Here is a 21,162-nt window from a genome sequence, read left to right as displayed (position 1 = left end):
TGAAATTATACCAAGATAAAGCAGATGGCCTTTCCAGCTGCCAGTTCGACTACAGTCTGCAGGCCAAACTGCACCAACCACAGAGGACAACATACGGACACATACAGTTGCTGTCAAGATAAGGACACGGGTAACTTGCAAGATGAGTTATCACAAATAAAACATTATCTTTCCCTCCTCCTCCTTTTTTTTAAAGTGTAATTTTTCAAGTGGACTGAAATGTCTGATAACAGCTTTATATCTATCTGTGATTTAGGTCTACAGAATTCAAATTCATTACATTTTTTATATGCAGCACAAATAAGTCATGTAAAAATACACATTTTATTATGTACATTAGAAGTTAAAGTTAATTTAAATTGATACAGTTTCTCCTTCTTCAGTTCCATCTTTAGCCTCGTGATGTTCCACTGCTGCTTCCAAATACTTTTCTTCAGTGACCTGCAGAAACATATCAATTTTGCTATACTCAAAAAAAATTATTTCATTCTCCCTGATCGTGGAAATCCTCCCCTCATACTGTCACTACAACAAGAAAGGACAGTCTACAAAGACAATTATTGTCTCCAAAATTAAACAAACTGAATGACAAGTATCTTCAAACTAGTCTCATAGAAACATATCATGGGTTAGGGTTCGAACACATCCTTGGCTAACAAGGTTTGGTAGAGATACAGCATTTTTTTCTCTCTCTCTTGCCACACAAATAAATAAAATACTTGATCTGAAGGCTCCAAAACATCTCCTGCTTAATTCTTATGAAGATCTACATTCAAGCATGCCTTGATAGTGAGTCTCTGGTTATATGTGGCTTATCATATTTTATAGTTCCATTTATCTTAAAAACTTGCCATTCATTCATTCATTGTAAAGCTTCTCTTGGGTAAGTACATTTAAACTTTGAAACACTGGCTGTTTCGCAGCAGAATATTTGCAAGAAACTGTTATTTTCCATGTAGGTTTTAAACAGGTAAAACATACTCAAACTCGTGCATTTATGCAGTTTACTGAAATAGTATTCCCTTTTATCTCCAGTAACTTCCACCTAGGTTCACTCAGTGGTATTCGTTATTATCCCTGCATTTACTTATAAGAAACATGTTCACATGTGTTCTTTCAAACTTGTAGCAGAAAACTTGTTATTACCTAAAATCCAGGTAAGCGTAAACACATTATTCCCATTTTTAGGGTTTTTATTTCATGTTTACGATTAAAAGAGGAAAAAATAATTTAAACTTTTAATTTTTTTTTAATTTTACATTTTACACACATGTGATATTGACATTATGTGATTATTATACAAAGCATGTGGGATTCCCAGAAGCAGACAGCTTCAGAGCCACAGATGGAAAGTCTGATATAATTTCCTCTATTTTTTTTTAATAGTACAAATTATATCAATTGAATAGCGTATGCTTTTTTTAAACAGTACAATGCATTTTGATAACCAGACTTCAGAAACAATACTAGCACATCCTCTACTACACAGCACTTAAGATTTCCTTTGCATCCAATTTTTCTTCACCTGTGAACATTTCCATTCCCAAAGATACATTCTTGAATATATTACCCACCTCTAATAGTGAAAATTCTACTCTGTCATGGCATATCCTTATATTTGGTAAGCTGTACTTCACCACTAATGAGACTTACCAGCCTCTTCGATCTTTCCAGCAGTTTGTGCCACACGGTGTGGTGAGCCTGTAGTAAATATCATTAAATGTCATTAAATTACTGGAGGAAAAAAAAACAAAACAACACACTTAACATAGAACAGATTCTGACAAGCGTATAGAAATGATGGCACAAAACCATAACAATCCCTAATTCAGACATTACAGCTTATGATTTCAGTGTCCAATTTGCCCATATTCGTAGAGAGAATCTGCTACTCTGTTTATTGCTGCCCTGCTCTAAATTGTGACTTGAATAAATGTCTGCTGATCATACGCATTCATTGTGTGGAATCATTGAGGGAGTAATGGGCAAACATGGGAGTTAAAATCTTATGATCAGAAAGGGTACAGAAAGATGAAGTGAGGAACCCAGTGCCCACTTATCCCTTGAAAACTTCTCCAGCTGCAACAATAGCTCATGTGCTAGACCACAGGTCAAAATCATATATGTCAACAGAAATAGGAAGAAAGACACCTGCCTCCACCTATAGTTCTGCAAAGTCTTTGTTTAATATCGATCAGTGCCAGAACTTCTTTTGTTATTAAGTTTTACTTTGGTGTCATGAAAGACTTTGAAATGGTATCCTTTATCATGGGTATAAATTCAAAGTTCTGCTCTTTGCTGAATCTGAACAAACACTGTCAGCAGCTCAATCCCAGAAGATCAGCATGCACAACTAACTAAGGCAAGGTGAATGAAATATCCATGCAGAAATTTCACAACGAAAACAACACTTTCAGTACTGAAAAATAACATCAAGATCCCTCTGACGCAAACTTTTCTACTTCTGATTTCACATCCACAACAGTTCCAGGAAAACAAACCCCAAATATCCAGCACAGTCATCATCACAGGCCTCCCCTTTCTGCTACTGTTCTCACCTCTGAATTACGTTTGGTTACCAACACAGCACATAATAAAGATTGGAAAGTAAGCCAAATGCCCTAACTTAAAGAAGGAAAACATGTGCCAAATGGATTAGTTACCTTCAAATGGATTGGCAGGGACACACCCTGGAACCTCCTTATCAATTCAGATTGGTTAGTCTGAAGATTATGGGCTGCCGTTATCTCGTACTGGAAACAGAAACTTGTCCTTGGAATATGAGGCCCTTCACTAACATCTACGAAGTCACCAAACCTGATGGGAGAAAAAAAAAAAAAACATACATGTCAAATATATTCAGAGAGAATTACAAGCCCATTTCATTTTATTTCTGATTACCAAATTCCTATCTACAGAACAGATGAAAGAAAATCCACACAAATCCCACACCAAATCTAAACAAATCCCCAGTTCAGCATTTCTAGGTTTCCTGAAGCAAAAGTCCAGGTCACACAATTCCCTAAAATGAATTTATGAGGTTTAAACCTTAAGTCTAGAAAGAGCATCCTTGATTTAACAAATCTTCCAAGCTATGTTGACTGTAAAACTGGGATAACTCTGTCATTCACCAGAAAACGACTTGTCTCCAAGGTCATACATTTTCCACAGTAATCCCTTCCAGGTCTTGGAAAACCGCAAATCCATTAAGAAAAATGAGAGACAAAAAGATATACAGTAAAAGAACATTCAGAACAAACCTCTCCCAGAAATCAACAGGTAAGGACATTTTCCCTCTTACTGAGCAAACTAGAGAGTGGGAGGAAGGAGGGACAACAGACACATCATTCTAAAATGTCAAGAACCACCACTGCAAAGACATCTGTTCATTTAGAGACATATGGACTCCAAAAACAAATGCAGAACAATTTAGACATCTAGAAAACTGAATATCCTACACTAGCCTAAGCTAGTCACAAATTCCTTTACATGTCTGAGATACAATACAAGCTTCCTGCCTCTAGTCTGAGAGCTTTGTATCTTACTCTGTATCCCAGGAGCCAGCTCCACTCTCATCTCCAGCACTACAAGGCAGTAGCTTGCAAGTTAGGAAGATCTGGAAAACTTTGGAAGAAAAATCCACTAGACAACGTTAACTCCTGTTTTCAAACAAGTATTTGGTTCGTATTTTATTTAACCTGTCAAGCTCTAGAGATATATTTAGATTTTATGTAAAAGCAATTAAAGCAGTAAGACTCCTCTGGCACTTGCCACCTTTAACATAAGAAGAAATAGCAAGGTAGTGAGATCCACCCAATGTTAAGTATCACAAAACAATGATTCTATAAAAAAAACGAAACACCCAAACAACAACTTAAGACAGAGTACAGACAGTAATGAATACAAGTGATTCCTAAATTAAAAATCTTACTCTTCTCACTTGCAGAGTACTTGCAATATAATCAAACCTTTCAGTGATACATTACAGAACGAGAGTTCAGTTTTGCTCACCTATGTAAGGTTACAATTCCTTCCGCATTCTGAGAAGCTTTCCGTTCTATCATCTCCATTTTGTATCTGAACATAACAAAAAAGAGATTATAAAAAATCCACACCTTTAACACCTAGTTTTCAAAAGAGCACTTAAGAGATTTAAGGAACATTCCTTAAAGTTATGATCATATTTATGGGAGATTTGAAATAGGTTTAAATTCTTGATTTGAAATGACAACATATATTGGCATGTTTCATAAAGCACATACACGTTACAGGAGAGCCATGCTCTCTCAGCAGTTTTATTCAGAAAAATAAAACGAACCTACTACTTCAAATAAAAATAAAAGTATTTCAAGTCATGTGTAAGACTGGAAGACACTCAGATTACCTAAACTGATTTTATGCAATGTGCTTCCTTAACAGCTGGTCATCTGCAAGACAGCAAAGCGTTCTCTGCACTTTCTACACAAACACATACAATGTCTAAAGCCATTATCAAAGGTCGGCTCCCACCTGCTGTCAATGCCTGCCAGCCAAAGTAGTGAAGAGATGCTAGTCCATATGTCACATCAGTATCATCTTTTTTATTAAGCTAAAAACACTAGTTCTTTTTGCAACTTCCTCTATGTTTTGCATCTTCGAGCATAATTTTATTTTGGTTCACAAAATAATTATTTCTCATTTTCCCCCACCTATGTCTAGCCACCAAAAATCTGTGGACCAGAGAATTTTTTTCCCAAAACATTATTTTTTTTTCAGCAAAGATGACTGGAATGTTTTGAACACACCTTCTTTTACAGCACAGGCCAGAGTATTTTATTCATTTTCCCCCTGCAGAGCTCAAAAACTGCATTTCATCAAATCTTCATTTGAAGACACCAAGATACAAAAAAATCTACATTTCTTCAAATATGAAAGTCTTTCAGCAAAGGCTGAAAGAAACTAGCATGCCAAGCCTAACCACCAGAGCTTCAATTTAAAAGCAGTGAAATCTTGAAACTCACTATTAAACTAAGAAGTCTACAGTCTTTCCGTTTGTCACAAAACTACACCCTAGTAAAGGTGCCTGGTGTTGGCCTCTGGAGAGAACTTTAAAAATGAAATAAGGTAGAGTGACGAAGAGAGTGGAGGCATGTTCACTCAGAATAGGGCGAGAAGCACCTTCCTACTTCATCTGTCACAACTTACTTTAGATTTATAAAAACAAGCAGAGATTCAAATTAATTTCTAATTGTCTTTCTAAAAGAAAGGCAAATTCAGACACTCACCTGTTGTGCTGAAACATTTCACGTGCTACTTTCGCTTCAACATGCAGCGTTTCAAACGGCAGGTCTTTATGAATTAGCTTTTTGGCATCCCTTGTAAGAGAACGGAAGTTGTCCTAAAAAATAATTCATACATATAAAACTGCCATCACTGTTTCATAGCTGTGCTGAATGGACAACACACAGGAAACACTAAACATTAGGCAAAAAAACAAGGATCATCTACTATAAATCCTAAATATAAGAGTATTGCTGTAGGATTGTAACTTTTCCTATTTATCTGCAACAGACTGTTACAGATCATCGCTGTTTGAATGAACTGATTCAAGGCCCGGTGAAATTAACAGGCATTTTTCCATCAGAAACAATACATATTAACCAGAGTTAAACTTCTCAGATTTTCCCAACGTGAGATATACACATACAGTCTTGCTACTGTTAAATATTCATCTGTGTATCCTGTTTCCCAGAGTGATGTCATTTATAACTGACACCTATTCTGATGGAATCAAAAGATAAAGGTAACTAATAAGATAAAAGATAAAAGTAACTAATAAACAGACATTGATCACCCTCGTCCAGAATCCAAAGCTCTGCATGTTCAGATTTGCTGACAAATAAGAAATTGTTATTAGGATAAATTACTATTAATAATAATCACTTAGAAAATACTTCAGACTAAGTTACTTCAGCTACAAGATCATATTGAAGAACAATTCTGCATTGTACCGATGTTGCTTTGTTAGCCATAAATACCTCTGCTGATATTTGGGCATGAGAAAAAGAACAGGCACGAGACAAGTAAAACACTTGTGATCCCACCACCTACCAAACAGTTAAAAGACTTCAAGGTTTGTGGATGACTGGATTTACTGAAGAGTATGAAATATAAGCAAGCTATTAAGAAGAACTTCAGCTGAATGTGCTCACAGTTCTGTATAACAATAAACCAACTACGCCGTAAACCACTAGGTGAAAACACACATACTACAGACATTCTGTTTTCAGAGGGCTCTGCTCACACAGAGGCTATAGGGTTATGGTTGCACCCACATTACCAGGCAAGAGTGGCTGCGTAGGCGCAGATCTGTACAGTAACAAACATGTCACTGAGGTCCCAACAGCCAGGATTTTGGGAACTGTGTTTCAGACTAGAGCCACTCTAGCTCCACCGACCTAAAGCCTGTAAGTATTTGGAGGACAGCTCTAGGTTTAATTTTGTCCGAAAGAAACCCAGTTTGTGTGCTTTGAGACCACTCTGTCATGAAAACCAGTATGTGGTAAATGAGGAGATTAGTTTACAAAGAGTAATCCTGACCTAAAATAAAACACCAGTGCAGATATACCCTATGAAATGAAAAAAATTCACTACTCCTTCCCCCTCATTAAAAAGAACCACTGGAAAAGGATGCAAGCTATACAACTTTTTGAGGAAGAAGTTATTGTACTTACGTTTGTTGGCTTCCAGTCATTTAGTCTACCGTCCAAAATTACATCATAACAGAAAGCTCCAGAGATCACTGCAATTCCAATTCCAGAGAGAAAAATATTCACATTTGTAGCAAAGTACCTATTTCATTGCCATAATACACACTTATCAAAACTAATGACAATAAAACCAAAATGATCTCCAGAAATCCATCATAAAATACAAATTTTCAGCTGTAATTATACCGTGAAATGGCAGATTAAAACTTTATCAGGGCACAAATGTGCAAAAGTTCTGACTAACCCTGTTTGTACTTCAATAATCTTCCAACTTGATGTATACATCATAATTTTTAATAACTCAAGTGCTCACAAGCTTACGCAGTCATTAGGGCAAACTTCACAGAAACGCATCACACCTTTGAAAGCATTACTCGTGTAACTTCCCAATAAAAAGGTTGGGTCCTTAAGTTACTAACTTAACCTATGACATCCTAAGCGGTCTGAAATCCAGTTGCCACACAGAACAATTTTCTGTACTTTGGTAACAAAATTGTCTTCAGTGTGATTGCTATAAACCAAAGGCTACAACAACAGCATGTAATACAGATATCAATGGTAAGTACCTTCAATCATTGGAAAAGGAGCCTCTGATTTTTTTTGGTAGTGCTATTAGACACCCACTTATACTGATACTTTTGCTGCTTCTTAAAACACCTCTATTACCTGGCACTTCCAGAGCTTTAATCAGATTCACTGAGTACTCATCCTTGAATGCCCGCTTTAAAACACATGCCATCATCATGGCACAGGAACGCCAATAGGCCTACAAAGACAATTTTAAAACACAGACATATTACCTAGAAGCTAAAAACCCACACCAGAAGAACATCAGCTATCTATTCCAAAAGAATACCATCATTTAATTGAATCAGGCACAACCCTAGCTGTCAACCCAAGCATTACTTTCTTTCATATTTAAACTTCTACTCAAAGCTGATTAAACCATCAATCAAAAACATCAAAAACTGCACTGAAGATGTTTCCAGATGTCTCCCTGGATATATTCAAATCTGAAATCATAGAATAATAAAACCACATAGGCTGAAAGAGATGCCCACACATCACCTAGCCCGCACCCTAGTCCAGCTAATGACAACCATGACAGGCCAGCAAAACCAACAAAACTTTCTGACCTTTCACAACAACAAAGTTCAAGAAAGCAGACGGACATGGAACTGAGAGCAGCATACAGAATCAAGTGGTCACAACCAGGGTCACCTACAATGGGATAAGATGCAGACTTACCTTGTTAACTTCCTCTGGATCTTCATCTTTGAAAGTAAGGAACTGAATTTCACATGATTTGGTCAAGGGTCTGTACATATCCCAGACTTCACCATCCACAAGAGCTAGAACGGATTTCTTGCAATGCCACTCACTTAAGTCTAAAGAAAGTGCAAAAAGTATACACAGTTATCAACCGTACTTCTCAGAGTCAGCAGTTTAGATCCCTGCATTTGTAACAACAAACTGCAAGTTTCACTTTTCTAAATGATGTGTACGGATGAGCTGTTAACAGAGCCTCCAAAAATCAACTCCGTTTCTGCTGATGTATTCTAGTACAAATGTATTTCATATAGAGCAACTACAAATATTGTGAATGCATGTCTGTTACCTTGGTCATTAAAATGTCAGTAACATTAACATTTCAAGCGTGGACAACACATACTTCAACTGGCAGCACAACTTTCACCACCAGTGGCACCACGTTAGTTTGAGAGTCCATCCACTTACGCATGGCACAATTGTACGGAGTAGACAAAGCTTTATTCATCACAAACACACTGCCAGGATGCGACTTCCCGGCGTATTTAACTTCAATTTTCTCAATCCGTGGATACAGAGACAGCTGTCTCTCCTTCTCCTTGGTAAAGAGCTCATTCCGCATCTGAATGACTTCATCCGACGTCAGCCGAGAAACAGCCGGCGCGGAGACGAACCCTGCCGAAAGGAACGGCCTGAAATCAGCAACGCGGGGTTTTCAAAGCCTCTTTGCCAGGCGCTTGCTCCCACCGCAAGGAAGAGGTGCCGCCGCGCCACTAACCCGCGTCTCAGCCTCGGCGCGCACAAGGCGGGCTCCTCGGCAGCCCCACCGGCCCGGCCCTCCTCGGCCCCCGCCACGCCTGCGCGGAGCCACAGCCGCAAACGCTGCCGCAACGGCAGCCCAGGGACGATCTCCGGCTGCTGAGGCCCTGCCCTCCGACGCCACGGCGCCCGCCGCGGCCTCCTCAGCCCGGCGGGACGGGGACCCGAGTCGCCCCGCACGGCCAGGCCCGGCCGCCCCAGGCCGGGCCCCTCGAAGCGCCGGCGCGGGACGAGCCCGCAGCCAGCCCCGCGCACACCCGGCACCCCGCTGTGCCCGGCCCGCCGCCACCGCTCCCACCACTCACGGCGTCCCTCCCGTCCGCCCCGTAGGCAGCGGGCGGCCCAGAGGGCCGCCATGCTCCGGCCGAGCCCCGCCGCCCTGGTGCCTCCTGCCCGTGCTCCGCCGGAAACAGCGGCGGCAGCGGCTCGGTTCCGCCCGCCGCTCCGCGCGCGGCCGCCAGGGGACGCCGCGGGGCCGAGGCCTGAGGGCGCCCCCAGCCTGGAGCTGCCTCCTCAGGGGTCGCGGTGTATTCGTCAGCTCCGCCGTGGCCGCTTCTGCCCTCGCCTTGCCTCGGCAGGCCTCGCTGCCCGCGGTGGTAGCGTCGCCCCCGAATCCAGCGGCCCTCGGGCGGCCTGCAGGGGTGTTGCGGTCGGAAGGGCCCTCGGTGCCCGGCTGCCGGCAGCGGCAGGGCCGCGGGTGGGCCCCCCGCTACCTGCCGCTGCCAGCCGCCCGCTCCCCTTCGTCGCCGCTGACCTCCCCACCGCCCTTCCTCCCCGAAAGGTTGAAGCCAAGCACTAACTGGTTACTGCCCAGGCAGGAAGACCGCAGGTTGCGTTAAAATTTGTTAAAATTTGTGGAATAACCCTGAATTTGCTTCGGTGCTTTACAATTCAGCTGACGGTGGTCTTCAGCCAGGCCCCCAGTTGGCGAAGATACAACAGCCATCAAGAGGGACAGAGTCAAAGGGTTACACTGAATCCCTGTCATTAGAGCTGAAGGATGTAATTAAACTCAGCATCAAAAAAACGAATGTGTTAATACTGGCCAGGGCCAGCAGTGGACAGAGAATTTTCCACCGCCGGAGCGCAGCTGCGGAGCAGCGGGACGGCTGCCGCTCGGTACCTGGTGCTGGCTTCCCTGCTCACCTCGCCAGAAAACCCGACGTGCGAGCGTGGTAGCTGCTCATGCCCTTCGTTACGTTGTTTGATGGAGTAAGATTTTCAGCGACTCAGTCATCCTGCTTCCCCATTTTTTGGAGCAAGTTAAATACAGGTTACTTTTTAGTGCAGCAGGCTTATTGTAGGCTACATACTTGCGTGCATAAAACAGTTTGTAACCTTGAGGTCCTGAGAAAACGCAAAAGTGCTGTTATTATTTATATCATTACAGCTCAACTACACCATTTCTTCTGTTAACTATTCTACTGCTTGAGGAATCATATGTGGTCAATGACAACGTCACATAATTGTTTTGACTTAAATAGTAAAAGAAACGCAAAGAAAACAAAGTTGACGATGTAAGGTGTAGAAAGAACATTTTTACCCTATGAGGAGATAAATCCAAAATGTTCAGAGAACGAAAGACAGCAACAAATCCTATTCTGTCACTCTGAGGAAGTCTCAAACAACAGGAGTAAAATCCTGTTTGATACTGCACCCTTTATTATATGTCTCTGTTTTAAATTGCCACTTTCTAATCTCTAAATCTTATTTTGTACAAGTATTTACAACTTTTTATTCAGCTAAATCTTCAGGAAAATGGTGGCAGAATATCTGGTCCCTCCTTCCACTTGTTTGCTGTCACTCTGGAAGCACAACACAGATAAAAAGCCTTTGGGACCTGTAACATGCTGAAGACTACAGGAGGAGCATGGTTGTAGTCCTCTGTCTTTTGGTACTGCTCGGCCAGCAGAATGACAGCGCAAAGTTTAAACCCCCAGTGGAAGTCAAAAGACATCCAAAACTGCTGGAAAGTTCACTCAGGGTTCAGCTGGCATCTCTACAGACTTGGACAAAAACAGACAAGAGAATTAACATTAGCATAGATTTGGGATTAATTGAGAAGTTCAGTCAGCTTATTTTTCATGCTGGCATAGCTGGCTTGCAACTGCAATATCATTTCTCTGTTTACCACAATGTATTAACCTGAGGCTTCTGTGAGAGGGTGGAAGACCCTGGGTCCACTCAGACCCTGTGGACTGAGCCGAGGACCAACTGGGTGTTACCCTCAGCTGCAAATCATGGCCCTGTCAGCAACCTGTGGTGGACTTACAGGCCTGCTGCAATCCCTTAGCTACCCATCCCTCCATGCCGAAGAACAAAATCCTTCCAACTGAGCAGTACTTGGGGAAGGGTTTGGCTGAAGTCCAGCAGCTTTCAGCGTGTCACCACACTGAGCGCGTTTGTGGTAGGGAGAAGAGATGGGTAACAAAGCTATCCAAAAGCAAGTACAAGGTATCAGTCTTCATAAAGCCCTTTGACTTTCAGGAAAACCGTGAATGTTATTTTATAATGGGCAGAAAATGAGAGGTTGCCCTATGAGGCAACAGGAACCCCGCAATTGCTCTTATGCCACAGTGTGTGACCCAACAGTAATGCATAAGTGACAAATTGTGACGGTTTTTCGCCCTCATAGTCCCAAAGCCAGCTCTGAGCTCACGTACAGATTGCTTCAAAAGCAAAACCGCCTTAAAAATTCCTTCACCTCCCTTTGCCATTCTCGGCTGTTTCTCACTGCTTACCCTCTAGGTAGACAACTGTAGCAGTGCTGTACAAGGCACTGAACACGAGATCACTGAAGTGATACAAAATTCAGGATCAGTATTGCTGAAAGATTATGTTTTATTCACATTATTTCAGTGACCTGGCTTAAAGTACAGCTTCATATACTCGTTTCTGTGCAGAAGTGAAGTGGTAGCAGTAACCCATGGCCAGAGGCAGCAATTGCTTTGGAAGACTACCTGGTGTGTAACTGTATCCTGAGCCATATTCTTCATGCCACCATGGAGCAGCAAAGCATTTTAAACACTGTGGCAGAATAATTCTGAATCTGCCACCATCAGCATTGTGGCTGAGGCATTGTCCACGGTTGCTTAGGTTGAATGGGGAAGCATCCTACAACGCCACCCCATTTGATGGATCTTTTTTAGAAATGTACCTTTGACTGTTACTGAGCTGTCTGCTCAGTGGCAGTATCTTGCTAAATCAGTTGAAAAACATGTCATTAATACTGTACTTTGCAAGTCAAAGATAAAATTGTACAAGACATGCCAGAAAATGGAGAGGATGTATTGGTAGAATACTGAGAATTTGTATTACTGTTATCTTGTTCTACCCTCACATTTTCTGGCTTTTCTCATTCAAGTTTGGCTGACATGTTAGATATGAAATATTTTAACAGCCTAATAGAGATACAGTGTTCTGTCACAGCTCTCTCGTCCATTTCATTACGGCAAGGCAACTAATTTATGGCATTCTCTGTCTTTAAACAGACATCAACAACAGCTTCATGGAAAAAAAAAGTATCTGAAATTTGTTTTTGCTTCTTTTCTCAAAACTATACTTGCTCACAGTTTTCACTTTCAAAGTACAAAACAAGCAGATAATCTGCCAGCTAAATCAGATTTTTTTTTTCCCAGATGGGAGTTAAAGCAACTAACATGAAGCAGCAAAACAAAATAACAAGATGCAACAGAAGGGAAAAGGAGACAAGGCCTACTGTAACTAGGGGCGTGGACAGCCCCAGAACATTACAAAAAGCTAGGTGTGGCGATAGTTAAAATTGAAAAAGAAAAAATGATCCCTTAAATTGTAAATATCAGCCTCTCCACACACTTACACATGGCTGTAGATAATTCTTCACACTAAAAAGCAAGCTTTCAAGCTGATAGATTCCATGTTCTGCAGGCTGATAGTCTGGGTGCAATGCAAAATACCTTGCACGTCGATCAATGAGTTTCAGGAAAATGGTTTGTGACACGAAGCATGAAATATATATTTTGGTGATTAAACTAGTTAATTAAATTGAATCTAGTTTAGCAGCTTTACAAAATAGATTTCTGTCAACTTGCCCCACTGCTGTGCCCAGAATCACACCAGAGAAGTCGCTCTACAGCTGTGTGCTCCCATCTTCAGCACTCGCTAGAACAAACGTATGTGACGACAATTTAGTGTGCTTGGAAAAATGCACAGGGATTTAACCCACAGGCTATGGCAGCAAGTGTCAAATGTCATCTCTGACCACCTCCAACATAACATTTCTCTATTTAGAAATATGAAGAAAACTGTTTATTCTTCTTTAAATATGGAAATATATCCAAGGATGTCTTCTTGATCCAAACCTAAACAATATGAATTCCAATAACAATCAGCCTTCCAACTCTCCATATAAATAAAGGTATAGGTATACTTACACACTGGAGTGCTTTTTTCCTATGTCTTTTACTTTCTGCCTCAGTGGCTCCATATTCTACATCTTCTCCCCTGCTCCTCTCATCGTAACCAGGCACAGTTATCAGCAGCCTTGCTGGGCTATCTGCTATTATGGATCAGCTAAGAGACTCTAAAAAGTTTAAAGAACAATTAACTCAGGATTAACTCGTTGTCTCTGGTTGCAGTGTAGAGCACCTTTTTAGTATCTTGTCCTGACTGGACTGGCCCAAGGGCTACTGCATGCACAATTTCTAGTTTAATTTATTCAAAGGCCTGTCGTTGTTCAGGGCCCCATTGAAAATCATTCTTTTTTCAAGTCACTTGATAGAGAGGGTTCACTATGTGACTATGATCTGAAATGTCCATCCTCCAAAAACCCACAATGCCCAAGAAAGCTTGTGTTTCCTTTTTGTTAGTTGGTGGGGACATCGCTGTTATTTTGTTAATCACCTCTATAGGGATCTGGCAACGCCCATCTTGTCATTTAATTCCTAAAAACGGGATCTCTCATGCAGGTCCCTGGACCTTACTCCTTTTTATGGCAAAACCAGCTTTCAGAAAGATTGTAATTGTTTCTTCAAAGACTTCTACTGCTGTGTCACCCCATACGATGGTGTTATCAATGTATTGCAGGTGTTCCGGAGCTTTGCCCTGTTCCAACACAGTTTGAAACAGTCCATGGCAGATGGTAGCGCTGTGTTTCCTCCCCTTGGTTAATCGATTCCAGGTGTACTGGATACCCCTCCAGTTAAAAGCAAACTGTGGCCTGCACTCTGCTGCTAAAGGAATAGAGAAAAAAGCATTAGTGATGTCAATTGTGGCATAGCACTTGGCTGCACAAGTCCATGGGGCCTGATGAGATGCATCTGTGGGTCCTGAGGGAACTGGCAGACAAAGCTGCCAAACCAGTCTCCATCATATCTGAGAGATTGTGGCGGTCTGGGGAGGTCCCCACCCACTGGAGAAGGGGCAACATCACCCCCATTTTTAAAAAGGGAAAAAAGAAAGACTCAGGGAACTATAGGCCAGTCAGTTTGACCTCTGTGCCTGGCAAGATGATGGAGCAGATTCTCCTCGAAACCATGCTAAGGCACATGGTACTGAGGCTGGTGCTGTTTAATATCTTTGTTGGCAACATGGACAGTGGGAATGAGTGCACCCTCAGCAAGTTTGCTGATGACACCAAGCTGTGTGGTGTGGTTGACACGCCGGAGGGAAGGGATGCCATTCAGAGGGACCTTGACAGGCTGGAGAGGTGGGCCTGCGTGAACCGCATGAAGTTCAAGGCCAAGTGCAAGGTCCTGCACATGGGTTGGGGTAATCCCAAACACAAGTACAGGCTGGGCAGAGAGTGGCTCGAGAGCAGCCCTGAGGAGAAGGACTTGGGGGTACAGGTGGAAGAGAAGCTCAACATAAGCCAGCAATGTGCGCTTGCAGCCCAGAAAGCCAACCGTACCCTGGGCTGCATCAAAAGCAGTGTGGCCAGCAGGTCGAGGGAGGTGATTCTGCCCCTCTACTCCGCTCTTGTGTGACCACACCTGGACTACTGCGTCCAGCTCTGGAGCCCCCAACAAAAGAAGGACATGGATGTGTTGGAGCGGGTACAGAGGAGGGCCACGAAGATCATCAGAGGGCAGGAGTACCTCTCCTATGAGGACAGGCTGAGGGAGTTGGGGCTGTTCAGCCTGGAGAAGAGAAAGCTCTGGGGTGACTTATAGCAGCCTTCCAGTACCTGAAGGGGGCCTATAGGAAGGATGGAGAGGGGCTTTGCACAAGAGTGTGTAGTGACAGGACAAGGGGGAACGGCTCTAAACTAAAAGAGGGCAGATTTAGATTAGATATTAGGAAGAAATTCTTCCCCATGAGGGTGGTGAAACACTGGAACAGGTTGCCCAGAGAAGCTGTGGCTGCCCCCTCCCTGGCAGTGTTCAAGGCCAGGTCAGATGGAGCTCTGAGCAACCTGGTCTGGTGGAAGGTGTCCCTGCTCATGGCAGGGGGTTTGGAACCAGATGATCTTTAAGGTCCCTTCCAGCACTTACCATTCTATGATTCTATGATTCTATGCCTTTGGCTCCAGTTCGTATTCAAGCATGTCTGGCACAGCAGCACTTAGTGGCGGTATAACTTCATATAGGCCACTCTTCCATTAGCACAGGAAGAAAAGAGAATAGAGTGCAGAAATGTAATCTTCGATGCTTTCATTGACGTTTCGCTCTGCAAACAAGAGATGAGCTACTCACAGATCATCACACATCCGTACTACCTGCTCATCAACACAATAAAAAATATGTACTTGCTTACCTGAAACTGGGGTTACACTACTTGATCTACTTAAATTCAGTGAGTAAACTTGAGGTATGTCAGGTTTATGCCTGAATAGGATATACTAGGGAAGCATTGCCTTTCATTAAACTTTTGTTATTTTTGTTGTTAATGGCGATGCAAGGATGAACATTCATTAGCTCCCCCATGACAGTGTTCTAGTTTGGTACGTGTAAGCCATGGCAGTTGAGTGATTACATGGGAATTAACATGTTACTCTTCTAAGTGTTAATTAAACAGCCAGTTCTCTTCTTGTAGCATGCTACTTTTCCCCCTGTCCTACGCATGTTTTTGAGAAGCAGAATCATAATCATCTTCCCCTCTTACCTACTTGTAACATGTTTCAGTATTTACATCACAACTTTGTAATGAAAATTAGCACTTCTAATTTTTTGTACGGATTTTTTTATTATTATAACTCAAACTTATTCTAGAAATCAGCATCTGGGGTGCAGAAAAATAGATCTGGGGTGATTTGGTTTTGTTCCCCCTGCAAAATAAAACCTGTTCTGAGTGGAGAAACCACCAAAAGGCATATTTTTTAATCTAGATTACTTGTTTTCTCTTTTGGCTTATACCATTTCATAGAATTTTGCAAGTTATTTTTAAAAACTGTTTTCCCACAGAGCTCTTTAACAGGGTGGTGGTACCATTATAAAAGAGGTGAACTTGCATTGTTAGAGCAGATTATCATCAGCAATCTGCATTTGCAATAGACATTTTCATTAAAAGGAGAAAGAATTCCATTGCGATGTAAGAATGTAGAATTATCTAAAATATCTAATGAAATGAGGGTAATCTTTTGGTCTAGGAATTATTGAGATCATTAAGAAGCATCCAAGTCTTGAAATCATGTTACGCTTCCACACAATTCTTGAAGGCTTTTCTACACAAAGAACTTGAGTAGAATAGTCACTACAGAATAAGATAGCTATTCTTGACCGGCGTTCTGTGTGCAGAGGTTAATTATAGGCTATTTTTATTATTCTAAAAAGGAGTCTCTATGGAAAGTTCTCCAAGAATAACTGTTAAACTGAGTATCTTGAACAAATTCTTCCATGCTGGCTGTATGTGTTGTTTAATGAAAATATTTTTCCTAGATCTATCTTAAAAAGATTAAAAATATGGATAGCAGTCTTGTACTCTTCTAAAAAAGTACTTACAGTATTTTCAAGCACACCATTGTTCAGCAAAGCACATGCAGAAGGAGTATATACATTAAATTAACTATATGCATAACAACCACTTTTCCAATAATTCTGTAAATGCATTCAGAATGCTCTGATTTAATTGCTGGTGGTCCCCAGAGTTGTATAAGGCAGGCAGAGAAACCATGGTCTGGTCATTGCTGAAATAAAAAAGGAGAATGTAAAGAAACTGTGAAAGTACTGTGAAACCGTACTAGAAAGAGTCAGAGAAATGCTGGGGAGACAACCCTGTACCCAGGTAGTTGCTTTGCTTGCAAGAGAAACAAAACAGTGAACACAAAAAAGAAGGGACTTTACTCTGACCTCGTTTTTCTATAAACCCTATGGTGCTTATATAAACCCTATGCATTTAAGTGGATTTACTGTGGTGTAAGAGTCGCATTAATGAAATCCACGTTAAACCCTATATGTGAGTCCATGTATTTGGGCAATTAGAACTGAGTGTTTGCTGTGGTGGGAAGGCTGCTGTCGTAGTCTAAACTTCATCCCATCATCTAATGCGATAGGTTCTCCTCACGATTAATCTTTTAATTCCCCTTGTCAATTCACTGTCATTCCATCAGCTTTAGCAGTTATCCTATGAGCTATCCCTTGATTTATGTCCGTGCAGCCATTGCTTAACATTCCCCACCACGATACCTTTTCCACCAGGCTCCTCCGTGTATTTAAATTTTACATCAGCGTGGTGTGTTTATCACCGTGTGGCGCTAAACAGTAAAGCAGCCCCACTGAAACCAATGAAACTTTGTGTACGCTTAAAGTTACGGTGTGCTGGGCCACACAAAATAAAGAACTTCTTTATTGCCTATGGAACAGTTTTGATTTTATTAAATGTGTGTTAACATTATACTGGTAGTATACACAGGACATATATATATACACATACATTTTTTTCAGAAAGATCACTTGTATTCTATGTACATTTTTGCATGTGAAAAACAAGCAAAGAAGATTTTGGTGTAAGGAGCATCGTGGTGTCCTACTTCTTTGGTCTCCATTAAAATAGCCATTAGAGATTTTATTTATAAATAATCTTTCCTCATTTTGCCAGAATCTAACAAAAAATAGCCAGCGTTGCTGTGCTGATCGTCAAAGAAACGCTTATGTTTCTTATCTTGTTACAGAGCCGTATCTCGTCGGTGGCAACAGGTTTTTAAGATGTCATGAGGAACTGCTCAGGCGCACTACTAACTGTCACAGTGAGTAATTTTCCTGGATTCCTAAATGTCAAGGGCCGTCGCACCGCCCGCCCCGGGCGTCCGACCCGGCAGGGACGGGCGGTGCGGGCGGCCCTGCCCCGGGCGAGGAGCCCCTGCGGCTTCGGGCGGAGCCGTCGCCCCACGCCGCCCCCTCTCCGCCCGCAGCAACCACGGGTTCGTTCCGGCGTTCACCCCGGTATTCCCCCCCGCACCCCGGGGGGTCTGACCTCGGGAAACGCGCCGGCGGGGGCTGCGGGCTCCTCACGGGAGCTGGAGCTTTTCGTGACGAAAGTTTATTCCGTTGCAACAAACGTCCCGGGGGGGGGGGGGGGGGGCGGGAGGCGAGCTGCGGGGCGGGCCGGGGCAGGGCGGGCACAGCCGGCGAGCAGCCCCGAGCGCGGGGCGGCCGGGAGCCTCCTCCGGCGCCTTCAAAGTTTCGGGGGGCGGAGGGCTCCGCTGGCGCGGGGCAGAGCCCGGCCGCCGCACCTGCTTCGCGGCTGCCTCCCCGGGAGCCCCCGGCCCGCCGGGCGCCGCCCCGCTCCCCCGGGCCGGGCCGCGCCTCACGCCCCGCCGCCGGCGTCGCCCGGCCGTTATTAACCGCCGCCGCCGGCGGGGAGCGGCCGCCGCCGAGAAGATGGCGAGCCGCAGCCTCCGCCTGCTGCTCCTCGGTTACTTGGGGGTCCTGAGCTGTAAGTGGCCGCGTCCCTTCCCCGCGGAGCCGGCGCGGGGGCCGCCGCGCACCGCTCCCTCCGGCCGCGGGGGCCCGCTCCCCCCGCAGCGTGCGCTGAGGGCGGGGATCTCGGCCCCTGGGCGCCCGGCCCCTGCCCCGGCCGCCGCCCGCGCCCTGCCCTGCCCTGCCCTGCCCTGCCTCGCCCGGACCGGCCCGGGGAGCCTCCGGCCGGGGCGGGGGTGAAGGGGCCCGCGGCGGGACGGCGCTTTCCCCCCCGCCCCCGGGGCCGGAGGAACCGAGTCGCGCCTCCAACGGCGAAGGCAGGAGCCTGCTCCGGCCCAAGCCGGGTGCTTTCTGCGGGGGCGCAAGGCTCGGGGTGCGGCCCGCCGTGCTGGGTGGGCTTTGCGGGGGGAAGGAGCGAGTGGCGGGAGCGCGTCTGGCTGTCGCCGGCGCTGGATGCTGCGGCTCCAGAGCAGCCTTGCGTTTCCAGTGTTTTCGTGGTCCTGTTGTCTGGCTCGCTAAAAACAAAAATGGGAGCGGGGGGATGTTATAGTAAGTTGGCAAAAGCTGCCCCGCCCGGAGAGCACATGGGAATGAGAGAAAAAACAGATCGTGGGGCCGCATGCCCGCGGAGCAGCGGTGAGTGCGTGTGCAGCGCCGACAGTGCCAGCGGCGTGAGAAGGCTGTCGCGTTCAGAGCACGTCTCCGCGCTCCTCTTGTACGCTGCTTGTGTCTTCCCGGTGTTCGAGGGGCAGAGGCTGTGCGTGGAAATAATGTTCTGAAAAGAATCCTGTAGCACAGTCTTGCAGTGGAGTGACCGCCAGGGACCGGCTGTCAATCTGTGGGTGCGAGGAAACTCCTGTTTCGCAGAGGAGGGATGAGTCCTGTCGAGGAGAGACTTGAGGTGGTGTGTGTCTGTTAGGTCTTTGGTTAGTGGCGGTTTTTCCTTTCCTCTCTGTTTTGCTTCTGTGAGACCTTGTGGAAGTTTTGGGCTGTTAGATGGGCAGCTAGTGCAGACTTTCATGTGGTAAATAATAATAAAAATTACTTTCTCCATTCTCTTTTTCTTCGTTTGTTGTTAACTGCATGGGTACATCTGAGTAGATGAGGCTGCTGTCTGTGGTGTTTTTGGTGAGAGGTTTCAGTGTCTTCAGGCTGCTCGGCTTTCTGGTTAGTTGTGTCTGTTGGCAGTGCTGGCTTTCACCAGTGAGGAAATGATAGAGGGTGGTTTGGAAGCAGTACAGTGGATCAGTCTGGTGCCCACATTGTTGTCAGACTTGCATTTTTGTTTTTTCCTCTTCCTGTCCCAATTCCCAAGAAATGCCAGGTGGGGGGAAAGTTTTATCAGCAAGGTGCTGATAAGAAGTTGTCACATAAAGAAAGCCACCGTAGGTGGGTGTGCAAATGCTGATTGTTTGTGTGAGCCAGAGGAAATCCAGGCAGAGATCCAGGCAATCAGGACTCTGCTGTGGCTCCTGTGGCCAACGTGCGTTCGCATTAACAATAAGACTGAGTAATAAGGCGTTCAAGTCGGACGTAGGGGCTGAGTGGTCTCTTAGGTGGGACTGGGGCCTGATGCGCCATGGAGATAGCGGGGAATGGGCAGAAACCAATGAGAATAAAGTAGTGATTGATACCTGAAGTGCGTGAACATTATATGGTGAGGCAGGTCTAGAAGACTTGCTTGATGGTTTAGCTGCAGAAATTAAGAGCCGTAGAAATTGGTCAAAGGATGTCAGCATAGCCAAGAACAGTGCTGAGGTAGATGAGGTCTGGGTTGCTTTTCGGTGAGAACCTACTAAGAAATATTAATGACCCACAGGAACGGTGATTTCTCTGAGCAAAGGCTTCTCTTTCACCTTTAATTTAGGGGAAAGTAAGGGAGTTGGAGGCCTTCAATCATATTCTCAGTCAGTATGATCTCCTGAAAATGATGTTGTCTGGAAAGTTTTAAGAAGTGCCACAGAGTAAGACTTGTGAGTTCTGTTGGCCAGACAGAAAACGTACAGAAAGGATTGTTATTAATCTTCGTTGCTACTCTGCAGGAGATAGTACGTGCTGATGAACTGGTCTTTTTGTGAAGCTTCTAGGTGTGATTTTTCTTGCAATAGCATACACTAGAAATTAAAATTAAGCTGGTGGTGCTGGAAGCAAATCCAGTACAATGTGTCTGTGTGAGGACAATGCAGAGGCAATAAATAGTAGTCTTACGGAAACGTTTGATGGAGCTCACTGGGGTAGCTTGATTGAGCAATAAATAAAGTGAGGTTTTGTTTGTTTACTTTTGGCTTTAAAACAAACACTCCTTAGTGCTCAGGAGTCTTTCAGCCACATACAGATGTTCCAGACCAGAAAAGCCTTTTGTGTATTCTCCCCTGCCTGTGAAAAGAAATCGTAAAGCCTAACTGCATTGGCTGTAGGAATTAACAGTGGAAGTCTTTAAACTATGCTTTCCTGATTATATGTGATGTACTCAAAATTGAGAATATTGTCAG

At 44.0% G+C, this 21,162-nt stretch overlaps 2 protein-coding genes across 4 annotated transcripts in view; one reads left to right on the top strand and one right to left on the bottom strand.

The window, feature by feature from the left end:
• Nucleotides 1-305: 305 nt before the first annotated feature.
• Nucleotides 306-9,253, bottom strand: MRPL39 (mitochondrial ribosomal protein L39). The gene is made up of 10 exons (XM_075433476.1): nucleotides 9,143-9,253; nucleotides 8,487-8,693; nucleotides 7,998-8,137; nucleotides 7,416-7,515; nucleotides 6,714-6,781; nucleotides 5,265-5,377; nucleotides 4,012-4,077; nucleotides 2,664-2,817; nucleotides 1,654-1,701; nucleotides 306-441 (listed from the first exon to the last, which is right to left on the bottom strand). The coding sequence occupies exons 1-10, from the start codon at nucleotides 9,192-9,194 to the stop codon at nucleotides 355-357; spliced, it is 1,035 nt and encodes a 344-aa protein (XP_075289591.1). The 5' UTR covers nucleotides 9,195-9,253; the 3' UTR covers nucleotides 306-354.
• A 9,284-nt stretch (nucleotides 9,254-18,537) lies between these two features.
• JAM2 (junctional adhesion molecule 2) overlaps nucleotides 18,538-21,162 on the top strand; it is a 37,759-nt gene continuing 35,134 nt past the window's right edge. Inside the window, exon 1 of one of the 3 annotated variants that reach the window (XM_075433436.1) lies at nucleotides 18,538-18,686. In XM_075433436.1, the coding sequence (XP_075289551.1) occupies nucleotides 18,632-18,686 (55 nt within the window). In that variant the 5' untranslated portion in view covers nucleotides 18,538-18,631. Of the gene's footprint in view, nucleotides 18,687-19,033; nucleotides 19,307-21,162 lie in introns of those variants that run through there. The other 2 variants (XM_075433443.1, XM_075433424.1) reach the window with 2 other exon arrangements.

Source organism: Opisthocomus hoazin, chromosome 1 (assembly GCF_030867145.1).
Source record: "Opisthocomus hoazin isolate bOpiHoa1 chromosome 1, bOpiHoa1.hap1, whole genome shotgun sequence".
NCBI lineage: Eukaryota > Metazoa > Chordata > Aves > Opisthocomiformes > Opisthocomidae > Opisthocomus > Opisthocomus hoazin.
This window is presented reverse-complemented; position numbering and strand designations above follow the sequence as displayed.

Excerpts from the sequence above, each read along its gene's own strand:
- MRPL39 (XM_075433476.1), bottom strand. The coding sequence starts at position 9,194 with ATGGCGGCCCTCTGGGCCGCCCGCTGCCTACGGGGCGGACGGGAGGGA. Across the intron at positions 8,694-9,142 it reads GGGCGGACGGGAGGGACGCC|GGTTCGTCTCCGCGCCGGCT; the intron begins GTGAGTGGTGGG and ends TCCTTTCGGCAG. Across the intron at positions 4,078-5,264 it reads GAAATGTTTCAGCACAACAG|ATACAAAATGGAGATGATAG; the intron begins GTGAGTGTCTGA and ends TGTTATGTTCAG.